General features: G+C 35.0%; 3 protein-coding genes across 5 annotated transcripts in view; 2 read left to right on the top strand and 1 right to left on the bottom strand.

Moving 5' to 3' along the window:
- Positions 1-26,971, bottom strand: part of LOC126979447 (guanine nucleotide-binding protein G(o) subunit alpha) — a 79,967-nt gene that overhangs the window by 24,531 nt on the left and 28,465 nt on the right. For both annotated transcript variants that reach the window (XM_050828761.1, XM_050828760.1), the window contains exon 4: positions 18,790-18,950. In XM_050828761.1, coding sequence (XP_050684718.1) covers positions 18,790-18,950 — 161 coding nt within the window. The remainder of the gene's footprint in view (positions 1-18,789; positions 18,951-26,971) is intronic.
- On the top strand, positions 9,758-10,881 carry LOC126979491 (probable cytochrome P450 49a1). Its single transcript, XM_050828816.1, has 2 exons — positions 9,758-10,098; positions 10,761-10,881. The coding sequence occupies exons 1-2, from the start codon at positions 9,758-9,760 to the stop codon at positions 10,879-10,881; spliced, it is 462 nt and encodes a 153-aa protein (XP_050684773.1).
- LOC126979449 (probable cytochrome P450 49a1) lies at positions 10,644-18,308 on the top strand. 2 transcript variants are annotated; one of them, XM_050828764.1, is made up of 6 exons: positions 10,644-10,877; positions 11,903-11,979; positions 12,749-13,223; positions 14,436-14,514; positions 16,930-17,217; positions 18,003-18,308. In XM_050828764.1, exons 2-6 carry the CDS (start codon positions 11,904-11,906, stop codon positions 18,144-18,146), a joined length of 1,062 nt encoding a protein of 353 aa, XP_050684721.1. In that variant the 5' UTR covers positions 10,644-10,877; position 11,903; the 3' UTR covers positions 18,147-18,308. The 2 variants fall into 2 exon arrangements, with proteins under 2 accessions (XP_050684721.1, XP_050684722.1); XM_050828765.1 differs by lacking the exon at positions 10,644-10,877 and having other exon boundaries at positions 11,706-11,979.

Genomic DNA, 26,971 nt, shown 5'->3' with positions numbered 1-26,971 from the left:
AGTGGATATAAGGGTGCGATATGCTTTGTTAAAATCAGTAGTAGTTTTAATCTTGCGTTTTGACTTTTTTTCATATGTGCTCGATATAGTCAACACCACCATGTTGTGGTCTGTTACTGTAGTATTTAGTACAGCTACATAAGCTTTATTTTCATTCTTTTCTAGTTTGAGAATGACATGATCGATGCAGCTATTCTCTCTCGTGGATGTAGTATGGCCCGGTAAGAGACCATGAAAAGATAGTACATTTAAATATTCAAGCCTATTCCTACGTTCATGGGCTTTTTCAGTCTGAGTAGGTATAAGGTCAATATTTATGTCGCCTAGAATAAATATATTTCTGTGATGCGTGATAGATTCAAGACATGAATTGAGAGAAGAAATAAAGTTATCAGCTTTGTTGTAGGATGGGGATCGACAAATTCCAAGTAAAGTATAATTAGAGGTCACAATCTGAAGTCCAGTTGCTTCACAAAGAGCTAATTCTAGTATTTGGACCTGCAAGTTACTTTTTACATAAACCACCACTCCATCATTTTGATTAAGTAGTCTAACTGTATGATAGGAAGTATAATTTGTCAAAAGAGGGATTGGTTTAGCTAAATTTAGTCTGCATTCAGTTAGGATTAGAATATCAACTTCAAAGCTAAGTTGCGATAACGTTATCTGGATATCATCAATGTTCTTGTATATACTTCTAATGTTTTGAGTAATAATATATAAGTTATTGTGGGAACTACTTACATTTTTAGATAGATCTTGAATATCACATTTTATTGAGGTTGCAGTTTGTATCTCATCTAATTCGTGCAGATTATTTAAACTATCCATAGTGAGTTAATTGTGAATGGTGGTCATAAGACACTGATGTTCTATGTGTGGCCATTTTAGTGTATAATATAAACATGCATATGAGAGTGCTTTTGTTGTGTGATATCTGTGAGAGTAGTTGGAGTGTAGTTATATATATTGACTTTTTACCTTACATAATGCTTTTTAACTTCAGATTAAGATTGTGTGTTTTGAATGTCAGTAGATTAAGTTGTGGGATATATGTTATATTGTGTGTGTAGTGCATGTGTGAGTTATTATTACACAGTAGCAATTTAACATTAATAATATTGAATATACTAGATTTAAAATTAAAAGTGTCCGTTTGAAATTTAATTAATAAAAGTCACAATATATTTTTCTGCAAATCTACTAGACACTGCTCTGATCTTATTATGATTTGTTTATCTCCTTCTTTTTTCCGGAGGAAAATATTGCCATTAGCCACAAACATCACATTTTAAAGAATTCGTGTTTAAAGTTTAATAAACATTGGTGTATTCCATACAAGTGGGTTGGTCTACTAAGTCATGGTGTCATTTAAAGAGTGACAGTAGCGCTGCCATTTTTTGTCAGTCGGTTAATATAAATCACGTGACGTAATTGTGTTTTTACATTAGATTTTTTTCGTAAACGTCACATTTTTATTTTAGTTAACCCGACGTTTCATGAGCTTTCCAGGCCTCGTTTTCAGAAGGACAAGAAAACACAATTACAAGCGTTTTTATCCTTTAAAAGTGATTTATTTAAATGTGTAACACAAAATCACAGAAAATACAGATATTATTATTTATTACACTTGAATTTTTATCTTAACTTATCTCGCTCGTAAAATTACTGCAGGTACTTTACTCTTTTTTAATCTATACTTACTACAAAATAATACTCTTAAATTATTATTTCTATTATAACATTATCTTTGTCTTTGGTTCTCAAAACGCATTTAATGCATCCAATTGTATTGTTTGAAATATAACTAATTGTACACTATTATCATTAAGAGATAATTTTAGCTGGCAATTTTCATAGTACCCGTACGTACATAATCTTTGATACATTCCATTCCGTTACCAAACATTTTAATAAGAACTTCAGTGTAAGATGTTGAGATACATAAGAGAACATAACAGAACACACAAATAACTAAAAATTTAATTTAATACACCTTTACTTCACGGCACCGACTTCAAAGCTATCAATATGTAGCACATACAAAGAATAGTATTTTATTAATATTAAAGGTAAAGGTTTATTAAATTAAATTTTTAGTTATTTGATACTTTTCAGTTTTTGAAGTCGGTTTTTTAAAACATAGTTTTATTTTATTTTTAAGTTTTTAGTGTTAGTTAATAATTATAATATATAATCAACCTGAATGAAAACTCCTAAAAAACGCCGTATGCAAAAAACAATTATATCATGGAGGTACACAAAAATTTCCATAAAAAATGTTCACAAAATGAAAACTTGTAAAATTTTTATGGGACCAAATGGCATCTATTCTGCATCGAACTAAAGCAAATTTCGTAAATCGGATCATAAATCTCAGAATAATCGGTGTACATATAAAAAAATCCAATCGAATTGATAACCTCGTCCTTTTTGAAGTCGGTTAAAAAATAATTATGCAGTTTTCTTTCCCCTTTTACACAACTTTTTTTTTGCAACCAAAAAATTAAATTGCTAGAAATTAACGGTACAACTATTGGTTATTTATACAAATTAGCCAAGCTTAGTAACAATCTCTTTAGACACGGAACCGTTCTCAAGGCACGTTCTCCCACGAGAACAATCCAACTACCTTCCGCAGTGGTTTTCAGGTCGATATGATATTATGAGTATTTTAAAAAACCTATTACAAATTTCAATTATAAGCCCAACCGCCATGAATCGTTTGATATTGCAATGAAGTAATTATTATAGGCGACGGTGATAATGTCCCATCATGTGACAAACACTCGTGTTTTTTTTTTATGAAAATACGAGATGACGAGACGAGCAGGACGTTCAGCTGATGGTAAGGTCATACGCCCTGCCCATTACAATGCAGTACCCAGGATTCTTGGAAAACCCAAAAATTCTGAGCAGCTGCGCTGGTCGCCTTGAGAAATAAGATGTCAGTCTCATTTGCCCAGTAATTTCACTGGCTACGGCGCCCTTCAGACCGAAACACAGCAATGCTTATACATTACTGCTTCACGGCAGAAATAGGCGCCGTTGTGGTACCCACAATCTAGCCGGCATCCTGAGCAAAGGTACCTCCCAATGGTGTTTACTTATTCCATTAAAAAATGGTTGAATGTACAGCCTAGATTAACATTTCCTTAGTCACTATTCACTCTACAAAATTACATGACAAAATCACCTTTTATAACAAACAATTTAGATATTTCAAGGTTTGCCACTGCATCTGTAACACCGCAACGCTTATATTTTACTTCTACACAACAATGATTATCGACAGACGTTGTTAATAAAATACTGTTTTTTATGAATTTGTCAATATTTCATAACATCAAGAAATATTTCGTAAAATGAACACTAAAAATGCTCCCTGTTGTTATAATGAAACTGTTTCACAGCAGAACTGTCAAACCGTGCGTCAATAGATTCTCTCATAGAAAATATGTCCACACAAGACAAATATTGGAAATAAAAATAATTATGGGTCCCAAATCGAAATAAACACTATACTATCTCGTAAGTTTGACTGAACTGCACTCCATGAAGTAAAATAAAATCTGTTCATTAGTTTAGGAGTTCATGGAAAACAAACACCAGGACACATGATTAATCTAAATTAAGATAAGATTTTATCAAATGAGAAAACAGAAACAAGAGGTGATAAACTTTTGAATAGAACACGAGATTTAACCGATCGAGTATAGATTGCATCACCAATCGAATACAAATTTGTTGAACACGATAAACACGACACAGATAGCATAATATACAATTTTGTGACGGTACTCGAAGAAATTATTATATATTCCCAGCATTTCACACGGTTAACCAAATAGCTGTATCTTTATGAGACGTCAAATAATATTTCGCTGTACGAAATACAAGAGGGTAAATATCCAACGGAATATATAGCAAATTACAAGACAAAGCAAAGTGGCGCGACGCAACGGACGAAATCATAAAATAGGATTATCGTGAAAGGGTTTGTGGCGCCGCCGACGCGCGATACGGCTCACAGCATATTACGGAAATGGCATTACATATTACAACAATTTTACTTAATCCTCTATATTTAGTTTTTCCATTTAAGTATATACCTACTATATGTGTTAGTAACAAAACAAAATAGGCAATAATGCGTACTTTTTGGAAAGGGAGGACAAATGAGAATGAAAATTACCTCATGCTGATAAATGATAAGTGATAACTGCCACCAATTCTGACCTTTAAGACAAGTGTATATAATGCCGATCTTGAATGCTAAGGATGAAAGTTCTTTCGACAATCAGGTTGTAACTGGATGTAAGTTACAACCTGATTGTCGTTACAATCGCACTGTGGAAAACACTCACCCTAATGTTGATGATGATTTCAGTTTGTAAAACAATGTCTTAAAAGATGATATCACAAATTAAGCAGGGAATCTGGGCAAGGAAGAAAATGTTGTTTCTAGTCTCTATGCTGTACATGACCAAATCAATCAAAATTTAATAATTGCTTTAACTAACGAAACAATGCTTTGCATATCATTAATACGCAATGCCATTGTACAGCTAGTTAGTGGTATTACGTACAACAAGCTGCCCCTATACTTGAGGTGACTAACGGTTTCGAAATGTGCATGCGGTTCGTACATACGGGGATTGTGACGCAATATAATTGCAAGGGACATGATCCAACGAATAGCAATTTTCCAAGCGTTTGAGCACAATTTACGTAAGAGGCGTTCACGAGACATGTCCCAAGTCGTTGTTTTCCAATTATCAATGCATAAAGTTGAAACTACATATCTGTAGACTGTTTGCTGGCAACTCAATTATAATGCTCTTTTATTTTTGTTATGTTACAATTTAAGGAATTATTTTGTGCCTCTACTTCTACTGTGCGCACGTGTTCGTTGTGAGGATTATTAATCTAATAAAATAATAGTTTAAAAAAACTAAAAAACACGCTTTTTATAGAAAACCGAAGTAAAAAATAGAAAATAAATTTTAATAAATTTAAATTAAGAATAGTGTTACAAAAACATACAAACATACAGGTGAAGCTAATAAAATTCTCGTGTCGCGGTGTTTGTAGTGAAACTCCTCCGAAACGGTTTGATCGACTCTCATGAAATTTTGCGTGCATATTGGGTAGGTCTGAGAATCGAACAACATTTTTCATCCCCCTAAATGTTAAGGGTAGTCCACCCCAATTTTTTTTTAATTTTCTTTTCATTACGATAAAGCATTAAAAATAGATACAACTTCAAATTTTCGCCCTTCTACGATCTACAATTATTTTTGTATCGCGATTTTTATATTATTCTGTTCCATCCACAAATCCGCTATAAGGTTGCAAGATGACAATCGAATACAATAATTATAGCACCTACGATATATTTGGTAGGTTTGAGAATCGGTTGCATCTACTTTTTATACCCCAAAATTTATTTTAATTACTTTATATGGACTATATGAATTATATATTACTTAATTACGTTATAAACAGCAAGCACATCAACCATTTCATCAATACCAAGAGTCCGCTGACATGGACGGCGCAAAATTTATGCCTTTATTATAGATACGATGTGCGACAAGTACTTATTCTTTATTCTCTTGGAGCGACAGAGATAGAGAAAGAATTTGCTGCCAACTTCTCTGTTTGTAATAGTCAAACTACACAAGTAGTCATACCATTTATCGCTCAAGATTTTTTGCAAATAAAAAGGAAGTGTTCAAATGCGTCGATCATATAAGAGGATACTATAGGACATTAAAACGAAAATTGTTTTATTTTTTGAAAACTTTAAGCATAAATATAGTTCTATTAAGTAAAATGTAAAACATATGTATTTTTTTCAGCAGGCTTTTTAAATTTACAGTATTTTTTCATGGTGAAAAAATTTCTGAATGTGGCACTATTTTAATTTCTTATTTTGAGCTAGCTCCTTACTGGATAATTATTTTGGAATAAAATTTAAGTCATTCTATAGGGAAATTAAATTTCAATACACTAAAGCCGCATTATTTGAAAAAAAAAACATTTAATTTTTAAACAACAAAATTCTCTATACTACTGCGTTCGATTGCTCGACATTGCATTTTTGTTATATATAAATCTCCATATAAATCTTCTTAAGTGTGATGCGAATAATCCATGAATGAAGCCAATACCAGTTGTAATAATGTTCAACCATTTCAAATAAATACGTTCACGCAGTGAGTCACGACGATTCAAAGCTCAATGATACATAAGGAGTTCCTTGTTGCAAACAGCATCCGACACGATTTATACGCGCATAAAATCAAACAAGAGCAATCCTATCGGGTTACTGCGGAATATCGTTGATAATGACGGGCTCAAAATCGATAACACTACGTAATGTGCGGTTTGCGTGGGTTGTGCTGTCGAATATAATATGTGCGTTAAGAGAGGTCCTACGAGATTCATTCAGTTCGCTCTGAAGAACTCTTCAAAATTTATTAACCATCATTATAATATTAAATAAAAGGCATTTATTTTCTCAAAATCGGTTCCTTTAGAATTCTTTTTGCTGTAATTTCTAATATACCTACTAGATACTATTACCGCTACGGAAACAAATGGCGCTCTGAAAGAGAAGACGCGGCGCAAGGAACTCTCCAAGCATTCTTTTTTTGAGCTAAATAGTCATAATCTAATCCCAGGCTGTCCGATCACTTAGATATTCAGCTGTGGAGTAGTAGGATTTACGACAGAGCCATTTAAAAAAAAACATTTAGATTTATTCATAGGCAATGCCTGAACAGTGGCTGGGACTTTTTTATAAAAGTGTATACATTTACCCTTAAAGCTGTTATGTATCTTATGAAGCCTACTAGAATTAGTTACAAGCAATCTCTTATTTCTAGTGTTATAATAATGAAAATCACCATTAAGAGCAAAAAGGTGACGATTTTTGTGAACGTATATTAAATATTCATAAATTATCTGACAATGAACAGTTTTACCCGCGATATATACTCACTTTGCAAATAATACACTAGATACAAACTGCTGTGGTTAATACATATTCATAAGCTACCAACTATAGAACTTTCATCCCCCCTTTTCAACCCAAAAAGGTCTAAATATTAAAAACGTTAGTATTATATTTATTTCTTATCAAGTGCCTAAATAGAAATTTTCATGTTATCTTCGATAATGACGAACTTTCATACAAACTTCCACCCCTTATTTAAACCCCGCCAAGCCTATATCCTTTGTCTATCTGTGTACTCAATTTCATCAAAATCGCTTCAGTGGTTTAGGCGTCAAAGCGTAACAAAAAACTTACATTCACATTTATAATGTAGTTTAGCAATGAGAGAGAAAAACGCAGAGCAAAATAAGAAGACACATAGTTACTTTCACATTTATATTACCAGAATATATTTTGAGCTTACTTCGCGCATATAACACACATTTACTATAGTTGTGGTGCCATACAATATCTGAGAGCTAGGAACAGGAGCGTGATACTTTTTATAATTTAAACACCGCGACCGATACGACAATGATATGTCACTAAAGTGTGACAGAGAGCGCAAACACGCCACGAACAATACGAGGGGCGTTTAATAAATAGTGTGAATGGGGTCAAAACTCTTTATTGTTTACGTTACCAAAGAAAGTAAATACTGGACAGTAAAGCTGGAATATTGATAAGATTAAAAATCAATCTCAATTGAGTGCTTACCCAAAAAAAAAAAAAAAAAAAATAAATAAAGCAATATTTGTCGATGAAACGTGACTTAACCACTATGATCCAGAAGCGATATCATTATGAACTGGAAGAGACCAACATCTCCAACCCCTAAGGCGAGTCGTTCAGCCAAGGATCGGAAAGATCATTTTCCCAGTAATTTCACTAGACAAACCGAAACACAGTAATGCTTAAACATTACTGCTTCAAGGCAGAAATAGGCGCCGTTGTGGTACCCATAATCTAGCCGGCATCCTGTGCAAAGGAGCCTCCGACTGGCAAAGTGTCTGATGACATAACTTAGTTCCGAGCAAATATAAACTCTTTGAGAAGGAATTGAATAGAAAATGTTGATTCACGAATGATAATCAAATACCCATCACCGTGCTCTCTCTTCTCCTCTCCATGAAATGCTTTTCGCCGTCTAACCTGTCCGCTCGTTATCGAAATCAGTCGCTTAGGAACGTGCTGTGATTGAGCCACATTTCCCCGTACGCCGGATGAATCAATCTACGCGCACATACTAGCCGGAGTTCGTTTGATTGATCCATTAATTAGTCGATTAAAAGGTTGTTTACGATTGTGATTAAGTAGTAAATCCACCACTGCATATAAAACTTTTCGATATGTGATGTTGATAACTTATAATGCCTAGTACTCGGCTAAGTCGAGTTAGTAAGTGTTTTGTGGGGCGATGTATATGCTTTTACAACAAGATCCCTGAAAATGTTCAAAACAAAAGTAGTACAATATTGAATTGTTAAAAAACTTTTGTGTGGTAAAGGTTACTATAACATAAATGACTTTCTTAATGGTAGCCCGCGTAGTTTGTTGCGCCCATTCTTCTCAGCTCTGAGGCATTCTTTTTGGAATAGGTGTCAGTTTTTGACTTTCAATAAGTGATGTCACATCCTATTTTGAATTAAAATATTTCAATTTGGTACTCTTAAATCCATAGACTTGGAATATATTAGCGTATACACGACCTGACAACTCGATAATGTGTGACCAATTTAGATTTGTCAATGTGAGCGTTAGCTAGTGGTTTAATATTCAAAATAAACTAAGGAGCTAACTTCAAGCGTGGCTGACTCTTTACGAATTGTCAATCAAAATCGGTTACTTGTCTATATCTCCGTTAGAGGTGTCTCTCTCGCACGTTTTGTTTATAGATAGTGTATTGTAAGTCCATTGCTCAAAGCTAAGTCAAAACGGTCAATCTGCACTTCGCAACCCTTAAAACACGCAATAGGTACCCGTCAAGGAATTGAAAATGGAATTGCCAAACACATGCGAGCCTCTGATGACTTGTAATTTTTACAATTTACACCTACGTGTTAAAATTTCGTAACCCTATTAGAGGTTTCAGATGCCTATTGTTAGTACTTATTTAGCGTCTTGAGATGCGTAAGTTGGAGCAAGTGCTCGTAAGCCTCATAGAACTTTCTAGAGAAACTATTCGAAAAATACATAACTTCTTTCGGTTTTCTAACAAAATTATTCTGAATTTTCTTCTTTCATAGGCAAAAGTGCAATCCTACTAATATCATCCCTTTCTTGGCGTGTGTCCGTGCAGAATGGGATGTCACTATGCCAACTTAATGGCTGACAGGCTTGCCCTGCATGTTTCAGGTTTTTATATATATGAAAATAAGAGACAAGACGAGCAGGACGTTCATATGATGGTAATTGATACGCCCTGCCCATTACAATACAGTGACCATCAGGATTCCTGAAAGACCCAAAAATTCTGAGAGGCACTACAACTGCGCTCGTCACCTTGAGACATAAGATGTTAAGTCTCATTTACCCAGTAATTTCACTACATACGGCGCCCTTAAAAAATTTATTGAGATAAAACCTTTAGTTGCGATTGCAACGGGCAACTACTAGTATAATACAAACTTTTTGTTCCAATCGAATCAACGCAGCGTTAAGTTACGACATAGCTGAAAACGTAACACGGCCGCCCCACTGTTTCTTCTACTTAGACCTCCAGGAACTTTAGTCATCACTAGTGCGATATACGCAATGGCCAACGCGCGCCGTTTCGTGATGATGCCGGGGCCTAAGCCTCTGCCTTTACTGGGAAACTCTTGGAGGTTCGCTATAGGTCAGAAGCCGTGGCGGACCCGATCATTGGACACGACACTGTGGACGTTACGAGAACTAGCCGGCGCCGGTGGCGCAGCAAAAGTTGCCAAATTGTTCGGACATCCTGATTTAGTGTTCCCGTTTTGTGCCGACGAAACTGCTAAAATATACAGGCGTGAAGATGCACTACCCCACAGAGCTGTTGCGCCTTGCTTAAAGCACTACAAACAAGAGCTGCGAAAAGATTTCTTCGGAAACGAACCAGGTTTGATTGGAGTGTAAGAGATGATTCATTTATATAATTATTGGAAGACCAAATTCTGATATTGTTTGTGGTGACAATGTACTTTTAGCGTTGTTTTCTTTTTTCATGGGCTGATTTCATCGGCACTTATTTGGTAACTGACATTTTTATGGAAGAGGAAAAGGATAAACAAACGCACTGGTAACTAGATGTTCCAGGTGATTTCGGGAGCGTTGCCGGCCATTTAGGTTGAAGTGTTTTTTGGTATTCATAATAATATGTATACAGGTAAATGGACATTTTGAATTTATGTGGAAGAGTTTCTTGAAATTGTGGGGGCTTTCTTGGTTAAATTTAAGTTTATATCGTTTGGTGACTATAAGTACAGCTTCTGCGTCAGTCGCAAAACATTTAAACTTTCCAGCATGTTTATATTGAATTATTCCTTTTTTTATCTCTATATATATATAATGAAAATGGTCTTTGTTTGAGGCTCAATCATTCCAAATTTATCCTAGATGGTTTATGGCAATTATTTTTGAAATTCCAACGTTCCTTCATTAATTTATTTCCTTTTTAAATTCGCCCAGAGAAGCGGGCGGCAACGGCTAGTTAAATAAATAAATATACCTTTTTCCCGGTTGTAACTAGTTGGTACATATTGTAATTCCTAATAAATTTGGTTTTCGTAAACAGGCACGGTGCTCCGTGGTCTAAGTTTAGATCAAAGGTATCAAAGTCGCTAACAGCTCCGGAAGTGGCTAGATCAAGCGTACAATGCTTGGATGACGTCGCGTCAGATTTTGTTATCAAGTAAGAACATTATTTAACTTAACTATGTCAATTGTTGGTAACTCCTAATTACAATATCGATTAATTTGATACGAGTTAAATATCTTTGCAATAATAACTTATCACGTTAATGCAGAATATAAAAGTATATACAAAGGAAAACGTTAAAAGGTGGAATTACACAAATAAAATTTTAAAACAAAATTATGAACGATGCGGGACTCCAACCCGCGACGACCTCGCGCGTTCCGTGCGAGCGCTCTTCCAACTGAGCCAGCCGTCAACAAATCAAAATTTGCAAGAGCGACATCTCAAGTCAATTTCCTAATATGCAAATATTGGGGTTGAGTAGGTTATCAATTACTGTAAAGTAGATCCTGTAGATAAAGCCACAACCTGAGAGTTGAACAAAGCATACAAGATTTTATCAACGATACTTCGCTCGAACGGTTAGCTCAGTTGGAGAGCGCTCGCACGGAACGCGAGAGCCCGCGGGTTCAAGCCCTGCATCGTTCATAAAATTTTGTTTTCAAATTTTATTTGTGTAATTAATCCCAAAAGTGAGGGTTATCAATTTAATTTAATATAACAAATTGTTTAAAAGGTGAAATTTTTAAATTTACGATACAAAATACGATCGCGTTATCATTACAATTTTATGACTGTGATAGCTGCATATAATGTTATTGTCGCATAGATAACAAATTATCGCCTTAAGGTATACATAAAGAGTTCAATATACCGAGTTCTCACTCAGAGCATGCATATTCATCTCATCTACCAACAACTTAGCGTATAACGTACACAGATGGCGAGAATCACAGTTTAATGGTTGCATCCGTTTTATCAACTGTGTCTGCATTTGGTTCATGCCATCCGCAGTGTTTGAGTCACTGCGGAAAACAACAATCTCGTTCAATGAGCGAACGCGAAACGGAGCGAGTGTTTGTTACGCGAAAAAATTTAAGATTTATCTCAGTGATATATTCAAACAAATAAATAGTAAACATTGTACACGTTGGCAATTCATTTTGTATCTTTTGCAGAATGGAACACATGTTGGATGAAAATAGAGAACTACCGAAGGATTATCTTACTGAGCTTTACAAATGGGCGCTTGAGTGTAAGTACTAAGAGTTACTGAAGGATTTAAAAAGGAGGATGGCGAGAATGGACCCACATAATTTAAAAATTAAGGAATCATCGTACAAGTACCAGTTTAAATTAATTATAAACTAAAGTTTATACAAAAAATATTGACGCAAAGATATGGAAGTCAAAAGATATAAATTATTATAATTTATTAAAAAATAAGTAATCTTGCACTAACGAAACGTTTTCCGCAATTGACACATACATTTTTTTTGACATGACAGTAATTTTTTTAAGGATATTCCGACACCATCAAACTATCTATACCGACTCAAATCAGTATTTCAGTAGTAATTCACAATTAGATTCAATAAGATAATTATCGTTTTTTGATACTAAAATCAGTAGGTAAGAAGTATCTTTAAAAGAATCAATACCTGCATGAAAAAAGAATGGATTGTGAATCCTCAATTATTAGCTGTTGGTCAACCTTCGACATGTATACTATATTATCTCTTAGCAGACAGTAATTAGGTATAGACATACAACAGATACAAATTATTGATTGAATTGATTGATTAATAAATTTAGGTTATATTTTACTTTTAGGTATATCTCTTTTCTCCCACTTTTTTAGACTTACTTACGATTGGCTTTTTTCTTAGTTTTGTTACGTTCTACAATTATTAATAAGTTTCCACGATGTACGCCACTTCTTTCAGTGGGTCCCAAAATACATACATTCTAGTCATCCTCCTGTACTCAATATGTAACGTATATTAACATGTTAATTGTTGTAGCTGTTGGTGCGTGGGCCTTAGGTACCAGATTGGGATGCTTAGACGAACACGATACTACTGCAAAGGAAATTATAAAAAACATCCACGGGTTCTTTCACAGCGTGCCCGAATTGGAGCTATCAGCTCCTTTATGGAGACTGTACTCTACTGCTGCATATAAAACTTATGTGAACGCTTTAGACTCGTTTCGAATACTTTGTTTACAACGATTCACTGACAAAGGAGTCTGCGCACACGTGTCTAAGACTTATGGCGAAAAGGCAGCAAGCATATTAGCATTGGATTTGCTTTTGGTTGGAGTTGACACCACCGCTGCTGCCGCGGCAAGTTCTATTTATTTGTTATCAAAAAATATCAGAGCTCAAAAACGTCTCCAAAAAGAGTTAGATGGACATTTTCCTAGTGGCCGAAGTTTAATCAGCAAAGATTTAGATCAACTACCTTATTTGCGTGCATGCCTCAAAGAAGCCCTTAGGTAAGTGAAAATATTTACCAACTAAGTGACCTATATTCTCTATTGATTTACGTAAATTTTAGAGGTTACATAATATGGTAAACTTTGAAGTTTTTGTTTATTTAAAAATTTGTTTTCTTTTTTTGCAAATAACGTTAGTGTTAAGGAGATTAAATTCCCTAAACAATGACGTAAATTTTATTTCAAAATAATTACGCTAGCTATGGAGCTAACTCGGCACAATATTTTAATATGGTCAACAACTATTTTCACCATGAAAAACTACTGTAAATTTTAAAATCCTACGTCAATTTAGTACCTACCTACATTATTATGTAGATTGAAAAAAAAAAAACTTTTTCCATTTTATGTACTTCATAGAACTAGATTTTGTAATTAGTAGTAGACATTGTAAGATTCTTTATTTATTTTTCGGCATTAATGCCTCAACGAGAATCTTACAATCAACAAAGTTAACTCTCACCACGAAACCCCCGGTACCTCGTCCGCCACGTACTAATGTGTTTTCGGTTTTTCAAATTCAAGTTTATTCAACGTTTTATAAGGTCTGTAACGCTCTTCTCATTCCTCTGGTGTTTATGAAGAGATTATGATTATTACTAAATAATGTCCTATAGAGTCGTTGTGTTTGCCTTATCCTTTATTATGCGGATAGTAATAACATTGTAACACTGCGCAAAACACGTAGATAGCCCACACTGTTGTACAGAAAGCTAACAAACTTAGATTCATATAATGTTTTATTCAGTGGCCGAGGCGGGTTCGCAATGCAGACACTGAACAACTTAAATCTTTTGCAATTTAAAACCCACCGCATGAATAACTCAACTTTGGTGAAGAATTTCAAAAGCTAACATTATTTTTAAATCTCTTTTTCGCGTGATTTACAACGAAACACGTGACCATAAACAGACGACGTCTATGTTTGGACATAATACTTATATTATACATAGATTGTTTGTTAGTAATTTTGCAAAGTAAGCTACACATTTTAATATAGCTTTTACTTTTTTTACCATCAATATCAAGAGGTAAATGAGAAATCGTGAAACACACTCACAGGAGTCCTGAATGATTTAAAAAAGCTTTGGGTTAAATATTTATATAACCCAAAGCCAAAGCCGCTAGAAGTAGAGTATTTTATACTTTTTGTAATAACTTAGGATTTGGAAATACAGTCCCACTTAAATTAACTATAGTGTATATTTACAGAATCAAGCCTGTTATACTAGGAAACGGAAGATGCATTCAGTCTGACACTATTATATCTGGCTATGAAGTGCCGAAAGGAGTAAGTAACAATCTTGTATATCTTAATATATATATAAATTACGTGACATGTTGTTTGTCCGCGATGGTATCCTAAACTAATGAACGGATTTTATTGGGGATTCCTTCATGAAGTGAAGTTTTGTCCAACTTGAGAGATAGGATAGTTTTTATTTCAATTTGGGACCCATAATTATTTTTATTTTTAACATTTAGTTTTGTATGGACATGTTTTCTATGAGAGAATTTAGTGACGCACGGTTTGACAGTTCCGTTATGAAACAATTTATGTTGTGAAATATTATTGGCAAATTCCTATAAAACAGTATTTTATTATCTACAGAACAACGTCTGTCGGGTCAGCTAATATATATATATTCTGAATCTCGGAAACGGCTCCAACGATTTTAATGAAATTGAATATACATGGGATTTCGGGGGCGATAAATCGATCTAGCTAGGTTTCAATTTTAAAAAATTGTAGTTTTATCCGTGTTTAAATGAGAAACATCTACAATAACATTAAAATACAAAGGTAAATTTCGTCACTATATACAAGACTATAATAGCTCAGATAGGACATTGGGTGATCCGGAAGGCAAACCCCGGTTTGAATCCAGATGTCATATTAGTTTTTTTTTCTTCAAGCTTTGTACCTTCTTAAAAATCCGAGCAAGACTCGGTCGTCCAGATGTTAATGATATGTATTAATTGAAAAAAAAAACACAAACAATAAATTACACTTTTTTATAAGACCTAATACCAGACCATAACTTACCTTAGCTATTCAACAAAGAATCTCCTACGAGAAATTTTAGATTAGCAATAATGCTGTTATTTCAGCAAACAGGGAATACGCTTTATAAAATTTTCAACATTATTATCTATGTATATAAAAATGAATTGCTGTTCGTTAGTCTCGCTAAAACTCGAGAATGGCTGGACCGATTTGGCTAATTTTGGTCTTAAATTAATTGTGGAATTCCAGAGAAGGTTTAAAAGGTGAATAAATATGAAAATGCTCGGAATTAAATAAAAAGAATGATTTTGATTTGTCTTTGATGTGTCCCCCGTCGTTCAGAAACAAAATTAAAATAATAGTTTAAATTGAATAAAACTAATTAGTATTTTTATATCTTTCTAACTTTCTCAGGAGGTAAAAAATAAACTTAATTTTAGCTAACTTTAGTTGGTATATTAACTATCTATCAGATTATTTTTATGTAGATTGATAAATCCTTAGTTTTCTCACAAATTCAATTTCTGAACGCATTTTGTTTTGAACGAATTTTGTCAAAAAATAAAGTTTCTGAACCTAGCCGAACCACAAAACAAAACAAAAAATAATAGTTTATCAGAAAGCTTTAAATTGGTTGACAGACTGTATCATAACTGTGTGTGTCTGTCAATATCAAATTGAAAACTTATAAATAGCCAGTATTTCAGGAAAATTCTTTTTGTAAGCAAGCAACATCATGTGTAATTAATCGAAAATAAAATTTTTAAGTTTATTTTATACAAAAATGTAGGTCTTTTATTTATCGATTGAGGCAGTTCGAAGTCTGCCGGTTCAGCTAGTAACGTAATAAAAATTAAAAACGCTCTTCGCAACGTTCAAACAAATTTTTGAAATAATATTCAGAACAATAATATCTGACCTGTTTGAACGCCGCCATGTTCGCGAGCCTTGGATGACGTCACAAGCTACGCTCAGTGTTTGTTTACTATTAATGTTACCAGATACAGTAGTTTTATACCGATGTTCAGTATTAATAAACGTTCAAGTCATGGAAAAGCTTGAAAAAAATTGCCGGCGTACAAAGTACACATGTCAGAAGTGAAACCTGCATTGTTCATGAACCTCGAACCTGCATTTGAACTCCTGGTACAGGTTACAGCGTAGGATAACACATGATTTCAACCGCTATGAAAGACATTACTATCACCGCTACTATATTTATGTTCTCTCTTGGTGTCCATGTAGTAATACGTCGTGCGCTCATGACGTCATCGTCGGAATACTATTACGGTATACTCACGTCATACATATGACAATATATACTTCAACTAAGACCGCCTGGTACCACAACCCTGTATAATGCTTCCTACCTCATTTTCCCCCACGTTAAAACATTTGTTAGGTATAAGCCTTGCACAAAATAGTAAAAAAAGACCAGACATAAATACATTTTTTTCTAATGTGACCAGAAAGCTAGAATAATTGGACTATTGAGAACATGTTATGATTGAAAGTGATGAGTGCCATTGCGATGCCGCTCAGAATTTTGTGCTCAATCTGGAATCCTGTGCTGCATTGAAACTGAGAAATCAGTTAAAAGATTAACCAATGGCTACCTAGTTATAGAATAACTATTAACATATAATAGGAATTTTAATTCACAACAACTACATTTTTTTCATATCTAGTACTTTGCAGTCTCACGTTGTGTTCCCGCATTACATCATGTCAAATGAAGAGCGATACTTTCCATCCCCTGACCATTTTGTACCGGAGAGGTGGTTGAGAGGGACGAACACTCCAAATGATACATTGAAATGTATAGATGACAGTTCAAGACATGAACATGAAATGGCATTACATATTTGTAAGAGACAGAGAGAGATAGGCATACATCCGTTTGCATCGCTTCCCTTCGGCTACGGGCGGCGAATGTGTATCGGAAAAAGGTTTGCTGAAGTCGAACTTCTTCTGCTGTTGGCCAGGGTATGTGCGTTACTTCATTTTCTTTACCATTAATAGTCTAAAACAGCTAGTAGTTTTTGGCTCACCTTTTTTCTATCTGTCTAATGAAAATAGTAATACTTAACTAGGTTCTATATTACCGTAACAAAAGTAAGGATTTTAAAATATTTTTTTATGGAAAAAGAAGACAAATGAGCGTACGAGTCCCTTGATTTTAAGTGCATAAAAGGAATCACAGGAGCGTTGCTGGTCTTTAAAAAATAAGAACGCGCTTTTTTCAATGTACCCATGCCGTATCGAGGTAGACACCGCGCAATAGGTCATTCCATAGTTTGGTTGCACGTTGACGAGAGGAGAGTTGAGAAGAGGAACCCCAGACATCGAGATTATGTGGATTTCCTTGTGTCGTGTGTTGTTAGGTACTCTAATTTTGGAGTTCCAAATTTTCCTATGAAGATTCATAGTTATGAAGAAGACTGTAAAAGGGGAAAATGTGAATTTTGAAAGTCACATATGAAGACACCTGTCTACTTCCCACACTGGCTTAGATTCTTGGGCCGTTAAATGTATAAAATGCTATGTCATAGAATATAAAAAGCTGAGCTGCATGATTTCCGCAAGGATCATTCCAGTGCTTTGTAAGAGTACGGAGTACGTGGCGGCACATAATCAATTCTGTAACAGGCAGGGGTGATTACCCACCACAAGTGAAGACCATTTTCTTTCGTTGACGTCAGACACTTAAAAACATCAAGACGTTACCAGAATTACGTCTGCGAGAGGTGATTATTTATCTCAACTTACAGGTATTCATGAATTACGACGTATCATGGCGACACAACGAGCTTACGTATAGTGTCACCCCAACGTACGTGCCCAACGAACCACTGCAGTTTCGACTCGATCGAAGGGTGCCTAGTCAAGCTTCCAGCACCGTGACACTAAAGTGACGGTAGTTATGAAATAAACATAACATGACCCTCTCAGCGTTCATGTTGAAGTCTCATTTAATATTGTAATCATGTTAGGACGTTTTATAAATGCCTATTATCTTACCAAAATTGTCCCAATATAAACTGATTTATTGATTTTTTTTACCTTCATATAATAATATGTAGCTGTAATATGTAGAATATAAATATATTGTGTTTTAGGCTTTTTAATTTAATCCAACTACATTTTTTGTACATTCTGGGCACATATCTTGTTAGTAAGTGTTCGCGCCATTTCCTTAAAATGCCTAACCTTAAGCGTGAAGGGTGAAGAATGGGAACCACTTCATTCGTCAGCTTATAAAGCAAGATCGGCAGTGTTCGAATGAAACTTCGATTCGATTGGTATTAGCAGAGCCGCCTCAATATAATTACTAACTAGTAATCTAAGTGTTGTGTTTCGTATGTGAACAAGTGAGACATTTTGGAGCACTAAGAGCAGAGCAAGTAAGCCCCCTAGTGGTGTAGTCACGTTTTCTAGTTTTCTTCATATATTTATTTTGTATACCCTCAAAAATAAAAACTAAAAACCTACGAACAATTCGAGTTCAGTGCACAGGTACAGCAGTATCAATTAGTATAACAATAAAACATCACTCACTATTTGGCGGAGTCGTTCAGCTGGTACTCGTTGGAGCGTCCGAAGCACTCCTGCACGCCCGCGTCTGCCCACAGCCTCTTCATGGCGGCGAGCAGCTCCTCGCTGAACGGCTCCGTGTCCTCCATCCGTTGGATCACGTCGAACACCATCTTGCCATCGCTCTACAACAACGATGGTTTTATCATAGATAATTTATACGTCTAGATAGAGTCTCTTGCTGTTAGACAACCGATAAAAACAGGCCAGGTTTTATATATTAGTGTGCGTGACAAGCTACGTCTTACACTAACGATTTGTATGACAGTTGGTGTTAGTGTGCGAGAATTGCTCAAAATAGAGGTTATTTCTTAATTCTAATTATTCGATGTATTCACAACAGTCATAGTTTATCTATACGTATACATGATCTAAGGTTTTATACATGAAAGAGATGGAACACAGGCAAGAGGCTAACGTGACTGAAGCTTTTGAAGTGGTGAAACGATTGTTTCTCGAATCTCAATGGGCGATTGCCCATTGAGATTCGCAACACCAGGGGACAAGAGATGTGTTGTCGGCCTTTGAGTTGGGACAATGCTCTAACGGCCGTTCCCAATATTGAGTCTATCTCTTACTTGAGATAAAAATCGTATTACTATCGTTGAATTTTCTGTCCCAATAAATTTATCGACGGTCACTCACCTTATCCGTACACGCTGTCTGTCAATGGGACGACGTATAAGCTTACCAGCGATAGAAGTTTGACATATCGGGTATATTGGGACAGCTTCAGATTATTGACAGCTAATTACTGATAGTAGCAGGTAGTAATTTATTTCTATCTGTAGATAGTATATTGGGCACGGCCGTAAGTAACAACCGACTGTCACTGTCCTCTTGCATATGTCGTTAGCGTTCAACAATTTAATTGATTTTATGTTTTTTTATTAATTCCTTTTCTAAAGTGAGACTAGCCTATGTTACTTATGGCGTAGACACGATAACGATGTATACGAGATATTTTTACCATGCTACTACTAAACATGAAAGTATATGAAGTTCATTTTAGGTAAGTTTATACGTTACTACTTGTTCTGCACTTAACTAAAACTTTATATGAAAATATTTTCACTGAATTAATTAATATAATCATAGTTAAAAAAATGTTAAACATCGGTCACGATCATTTATCTTGAGTCGGTTTTTTGTGCTGGTAACATCTTTAAACAAGCATTTAGGTAACGGATTTTTATCACGCAGTTAAGCCACGCCCACACGTTACGATCTTTATTTAATTTATCGCCTTATAATTACTATCGTTCAATTGCGCAGAACGAACAGTGCGCGACCGCTTATAAAATAACAATATAAATCGACCGCCCAAAGACCTTATCTGTCAGGAAAAATTGATGATATTTAAATTGCAACCAACTTATCTACTATTATGCTTCAACAAAAGCGAAAGTTTTACATAACAAATGCGTCCAAGTCAATAACAGTACACGATAACTGTGTTCAGCTGATGGCTGATAGGCAGATAACGACGACATCGCACCGCGCCGCGTCGTGTCAACATAGCTTTAGCGGTGATAACATAATCTACATGTCCATGTTTGATGTTCCCACAATTTACCTTGAAAGGTGCGTACAGACTGGTGAAATGTAATATTTTTTTAAATGAAAATAAGGAACGAGACGAGTAGGACGTTCAGCTGATGGTAATTGATACGCCTTACCCATTACAATGCAGTGCCGCTCAGGATTCTTGAAAAAGCCCAAAAATTCTGAGCGGCACTACAACTGCGCTTGTCTACTTGAGGCGTCAGATGTTAAGTCTCATTTGCCCAGTAATGTCACGGCTACGGCGCCCTTCAAACCGAAACACAATAATGTTTACACATTACTGCTACACGGCAGAAAACGGCGCCGTTGTGGTACCCATAATCTAGCCGGCATCCTGTGCAGAGGAGCCTCCCACTGGTATCTAGCCGGCATCAAATGTAACATTCTACCTTTCATTGCATATTCGCTCCAAGCGTGGACGGATAGCGCATTCACTGCGAACCTCCCGCGTACGTCTGTAACCGCCATTCCGCCGCGAACGCGCCAAATGACGGGTCGCTTCGCGCGCGGCTTGTAATGCAAGAAGCGTGCGCATGGAATGTACATTTCGCATTCACAATACACCAAAACTATGAGAAATTGTTACAAAGTGTTGATACCTTTCATGATACATTGCAGCGATGTTTACGACGAATTCTTTCATTGCATGGTACGTTACATATTATGTTTCACCAATCTGTAGTCTGTACGCACCAACAGACGGAAACAGCACTCCCATTTATTATCATAGTTATTCGTTAAATTTAGTGGCCATTTTTTTCGACACAAACGTTCTCCACTCTTTTTTCCTTATTTTTTAATCCCAGATCAGAATAATTTCCAAATAAGATCAATATCATCATTTACAGTGCATCTCGTTCTCATTATCGTTTTGCTTTTTCTTATTTATTATTTGTAAGTGCTAGGAATAAATACCCAATCCTATCAAAAAATTTTGTTCGAACGTTAAATTTATGAAATTTATAAATATTAACAATGAAGATTTTTCTTCAATTAATTTAAATTAAGTTATTTGACAAGGGAGGACAACTCTTGCAATATCATACAAAATAGGCAACATTCACCAAATATAAATGTTACTGCTATAGATAATCATAATATAAAGCTCATAAATATTGTTCACCAGAATATACAAGGTATCTCAAGTAAGAAATTAGAAATTGAACTGTTTTTGAGCTGCTGTAATATAGATATATTATGTATTACAGAACATTGGCGTACGAGGCATCAGCTCCAGTTTAGTTTTAGAGAACATAAAGTAGTCAGTTCGTTTTGTAGAAGTAGGGCAATACATGGAGGTTCCCTAATTATTATTAATAATAGATTAAAATGTAAAAATAGAAGAGATATTGTTAATCTCTCTATAGAACAACTAATTGAGATAGCTTGTATAGAACTAGAGCAATTTATTATTGTAAGTGTATACCGCCCCCCCACTGCATCATATGAACAATTCCAACATAGAATGGAGGAGGTACTATCAAAATTTAGCAAAACTAGCAAGTCAATTATAGTGTGTGGAGATTTTAATATAAACTTGCTTGAACCTTCGGCCAATTGTACTAGCCTTATAAATTTATTTCAAAGTTTTAATTTGTTCAATGTATTTTGGGAACCTACTAGAATGACTTCTACAACAGCAACCTGTTTAGATAATATTTTTACAGATGTTACTATTACTAGTAAACTCATAATTAATAATCTTCAGTCCGACCATAGTGGGCAACTTATAATACTAAATACAAGATTGGACAATGTCAGACCAAAAAAGGTGACGATTATACCAGTTACAGGTAGCCGTCTTGAGAGGTTAAGAAATAATTTGGTAAATACGATACCATTTTTACACTGTGGTGAAACTGCTAATTTTCACTACAACTTAGTCTTCAATTCCTTCTGTGAGGAATTTGACAGGATTTTTACTCCAGTAACGGTGACAGTAAACAACAAACATAGTTTTAATGATTGGGCAACAATGGGTATCCACAAAAGTCGTAAACGCTTATATGACCTTTATTATGAGAAACATTACAATAATAGTGAAGAATTTAAAATATATGTAAAAAAATACTCCAAGCTCTTTAAAATAGTTTGTCATGAAGCGAAAACACGTTTCATTGCAGATAAAATTAAAAACAGTAATAATAAAGTAAAAGCGACTTGGAGTGTAATTAACAATGAAACTGGTAGATCGAATTGCCGTAACACCTCTATCTGTTTAAATATTAATAATCGCGTTATAAATTCGGAAATAGAAATTGCAAGTGAATTTAATAAATACTTCTCCGAAATCCCGATTGTCACGACCAAATACCTTAACTCTTCGCCAAAAGCAGCATATGATATGCTTAAATTACACGTACCAGTATCTTCTACTGACTTGAAATTTAAGTATGTTACAGGAAGCGATATAATAAAAATCTTCAAATTAATTAACCTAAAAAATACAAAAGACCTATGGGGCCATTCGACTAATATTGTTAAATACATACTTGACATTAAAGCACCTGAATTAGCAATAATATTTAATGAATGCATAGATGAGGGTGTGTTCCCTGACCTCATGAAATACAGCAAAGATATACCTTTGTTTAAATCGGGCAGTTCTTTTGACCCTGCTAATTTCAGACCTATTTCAGACCTATTTCAGTGCTGTCTGTTTTTACTAAAACTTTTGAAAAACTTTTGCTTCAACAGCTACAAATGCATTTTTGTAAATTAATGAACAAAAATCAGTTAGGTTTCACTAGGGGCTTATCAACAATTAATGCGGGTACTAGACTCATTGAGCACATCTTTGACGCCTGGGAAGAGTCACATGATGCATTGGGCATTTTTTGTGATTTGTCAAAAGCATTTGACTGCGTCCACCATGAAACTTTGCTCCTAAAACTAAAGCATTATGTAGTGAAAAATAGAGCCCTAAATCTGTTAAAATCATATTTAAGCGAAAGAGTTCAGATAGTCGATGTAAATGGCAAACGGTCTTCGGGTAAACCTGTGGAAATAGGTGTTCCACAGGGTTCTATTCTCAGTCCTTTCTTGTTTCTTATATATATTAACGATCTACCATTTGTGGTAGATGATAGCCATGAGATTGTATTGTTTGCTGATAATACTTCACTTATTTTTAAAGTGAAGCGACGTGCGGATATTGATGACGAGGTAAGCAATGCACTCTCAAAGATAGCGGAGGTACAAATCAACGTACTTATATATGACCAGAGATTGGAACTTGTGGACACTACGGTCTTCTTGGGTATCACGTTAGATAAAAAGCTTCAGTGGGGTCCACATATTACCCATCTAGCAGATAGACTCAGCTCTGCGGCATATGCAGTTAGAAAGATTAGAGAGTACACGAATGTTGCGACCGCTAGATTAGTGTACTTTAGTTATTTTCACAGCATCATGACGTACGGTATATTACTATGGGGTCATGCTGCTGACATTGATATAGTGTTTGCACTGCAAAAGAGAGCTGTTCGTGTTATATATCGGCTTGGTTATAGACAGTCTCTCAAAGAAAAATTTAAAGAAATAAATATTACGACTGTTCATTGTCAGTACATTTATGAAAATTTAATATATGTTCACAAAAATCGTCACCTTTTTGCTCTTAATAGTGATTTTCATTATTATAACACTAGAAATGAGGGATTGCTTGTAACTTATTCTAGTAGGCTTCATAAGATACATAATAGCTTTAAGAGTAAATGTATACACTTCTACAATAAAGTCCCAGCCACTGTTCAGGCATTATAGGCAGGCTATAAATAAATTTAAATGTTTTATAAAAAAATGGCTCTGTCGTAAATCCTATTACTCCACTGCTGAATATCTAAATGATCGGACAGCCTGGGACTAGATTGTGATTATTTTATAGCGATAGAAATGACTGTACAATATTGTATATTTTTATTAGAGCGCAAAAAAAAGAATGCTGGGAGAGTTTCTTGCGCCGCTTCTTCTCTCTCAGAGCGCCATTTGTTTCCGAAGCGGTAGTAGTATCTAGTAGTATAAGAAATGACATCAAAAAGAATTCTAAAGGAATCAAGTTTGAGAAAATAAATGCCTTTTATGTGTTTATTTAAAGCTTACGCCTGTTAACGGTCTATTAACAATTACATAACTTTATTTAGCCTTTACTTATTATATAAACTAGGCAAAGCCCGTACTATGGGTACAAGACAACGATATATTTAACACAATATACTTAAACATACATAAATACATATAAACCATCAATGACTCGGACATCCATATTCATCATAACAATCTTTACACCTATCGGGATTCGAACCCGGGACCTCTAGCTCAGTAGGCAGGGTCCCTAACCACTGGGCTAAATGGGTCGCCGAAAGTACTTTTAACATCCGACATACCTACTCATTTCATTCTTCAAACTGTAAAGCCAAGTTTACCGAAGTCCAGTGAAAAAATTTTTATAAATTTAAAGGTGACACTATACACATTATTTCACTCAATCAGATAATGCTCTGCTTACCACCAAGAATTACTGCTCTGCCACTTGTATTATATATAATCTTTATTGATCAAAGTACAAATAACATTAGATTCACCAATGTTTAGTAAGTAGGTTCAGGCAATGACCTTCAATTATATATAGTCGAGTAACATGATCAAAATACATTAAATTCTGTGTAATATTGAAATTGAAATGCAATGAGGAACAAGCCGATCCAGCCGATTTCATGAATAAGAAATAGACTCAATTGCTGACATCGATTCAGCTTGCGGAGAACACGCTACCAAAAACTATTGATAAAAACAAACTAACTTAGGATATTTTTTATGACAATAAGCGTACATTACAATGCAGTGCCGCTCAGGATTCTTGAAAACCCCTAAAATTCTGAGCGGCACTTCAATTGCGCTCGTGACCTTGAGATACAAGATGTTAAGTCTCATTTGCCTAGTAATTTCACTAGCTACGGCGCCCTTCAGACAGAAACACAATAATGCTTACACATTACTGCTTCACGGCAGTAAAAGGCGCCATTGTGGTACCCATAATCTAGCCGGCATCCTGTAAATATAAGCCTCCCACATTAAATGCCCTAAATCGCCTCTCTGGGTCTGGGACTTCCCAAAAATTATGCCCCCGGGAAGCACGGGCAACATATAATATATACTAATTACGACATACTCACGACGACCCATATGGCCCAGTGGTTCCATGCCTACTGAGCTAGAGGTCTCGGGTTCGATGGTGGTAGGTATGTAGATAGTATTAAATATAACGTAGTCTTGCATCCATAAAAGAGGCTATGCCTAGTTAGGGGCTAGACAATTTGTCAATATTCATATTATACTCACGTTTTTTCACTCGTGATAATGGAATTGCAAAAATAAGGTTAACGTGTTTCCCGACAAACAATTTAAAAATAGCAACGTATAATTTATTACTATCATTCGAGACGGGGGTACATTTCACTTTAACCAGAATTTTTCGTATTTTCGGAAACTATCTCTGGTTAAATTTTCTATCCACCAGATTTCTATAAACTGGTTATATATACAGCTACATACATAGGTTTTAATAAAACCATTGATGTACCTCGTCGCTCCTTATACTAACAAAAAATCCTAATTGCCCTTTGCTAATTGATCGATACTCAATAATAAATTAGTAGTTAGTATATCTTATATCTTTATACGGGCAACTCTTGTATTTTATACATAATCTGAATCTAGGAAACGGCTCCAAAGATTTTCATAAAATTTAGTATACAGGGGATTTCGGGGGCGATAAATCGATCTAGCTCTCAATTTAAAAAAAATATTTTTATCCGTGTTTTAATGAGAAACAGCTACAATGACATTAGACAATTTTAAAAGACTATAATAGCTCAGATGGGACATTGGTTGATCCGGAAGCAGAAGACCCCGGTTCGAATTTTCCTTCATTCTTAAAAACCCGAGCAAGGCTCGTCCGAATATTAATAGTGATATAAGGCTTTTCTATTGAAATTAAGATGAACTCATTACATAAACAAACAAAATTTTATGAACGATGCGGGACTCGAACGGTTGGCTCAGTTGGTTAGAGCACCGGCACGGAACGCCGGCGTGGGTTCGAGTTCCGCATCGTTCTGGATGATGTTGTTACCGGGAGGTCTGCTTGATGTGTTTTTATTATTATTATTTCCTTTAAAGTTAAAGTTATTATATATTTTATTTCATGAAATGCTAACATAATGCCTCTATTTATTTATGGTATGTGTGGATTGATGCATCTACTATACTCAATAACTCTTGTGTTTATAAGTATGAATTTTCTTTTTTTTTTCTTTTTTTGACTTACTCATGTAAGGCTTTCAGTTTTTGATATTTGAGTATTTTTGTTGCGTCACTTTGCATATATTGTAATTGAAATGATTTGTAAAACAACTAAAATGTAAATCTTGACTTAAAAGGGTGGCAATGAGTTTCTTGCTACTTCTTCTCATTAGCTCAACCCTTTACGAAGTAGCGGTAAATTCAATAAGAAACAATATTTTTATATATTTTTTTGACATTCATAAGTGTCATTTCTGTGACCTAAATGAATAAAGTG

Source organism: Leptidea sinapis, chromosome 3, assembly GCF_905404315.1.
Source record: "Leptidea sinapis chromosome 3, ilLepSina1.1, whole genome shotgun sequence".
NCBI classification, from domain to species: Eukaryota; Metazoa; Arthropoda; class Insecta; order Lepidoptera; family Pieridae; genus Leptidea; species Leptidea sinapis.
This window is presented reverse-complemented; position numbering and strand designations above follow the sequence as displayed.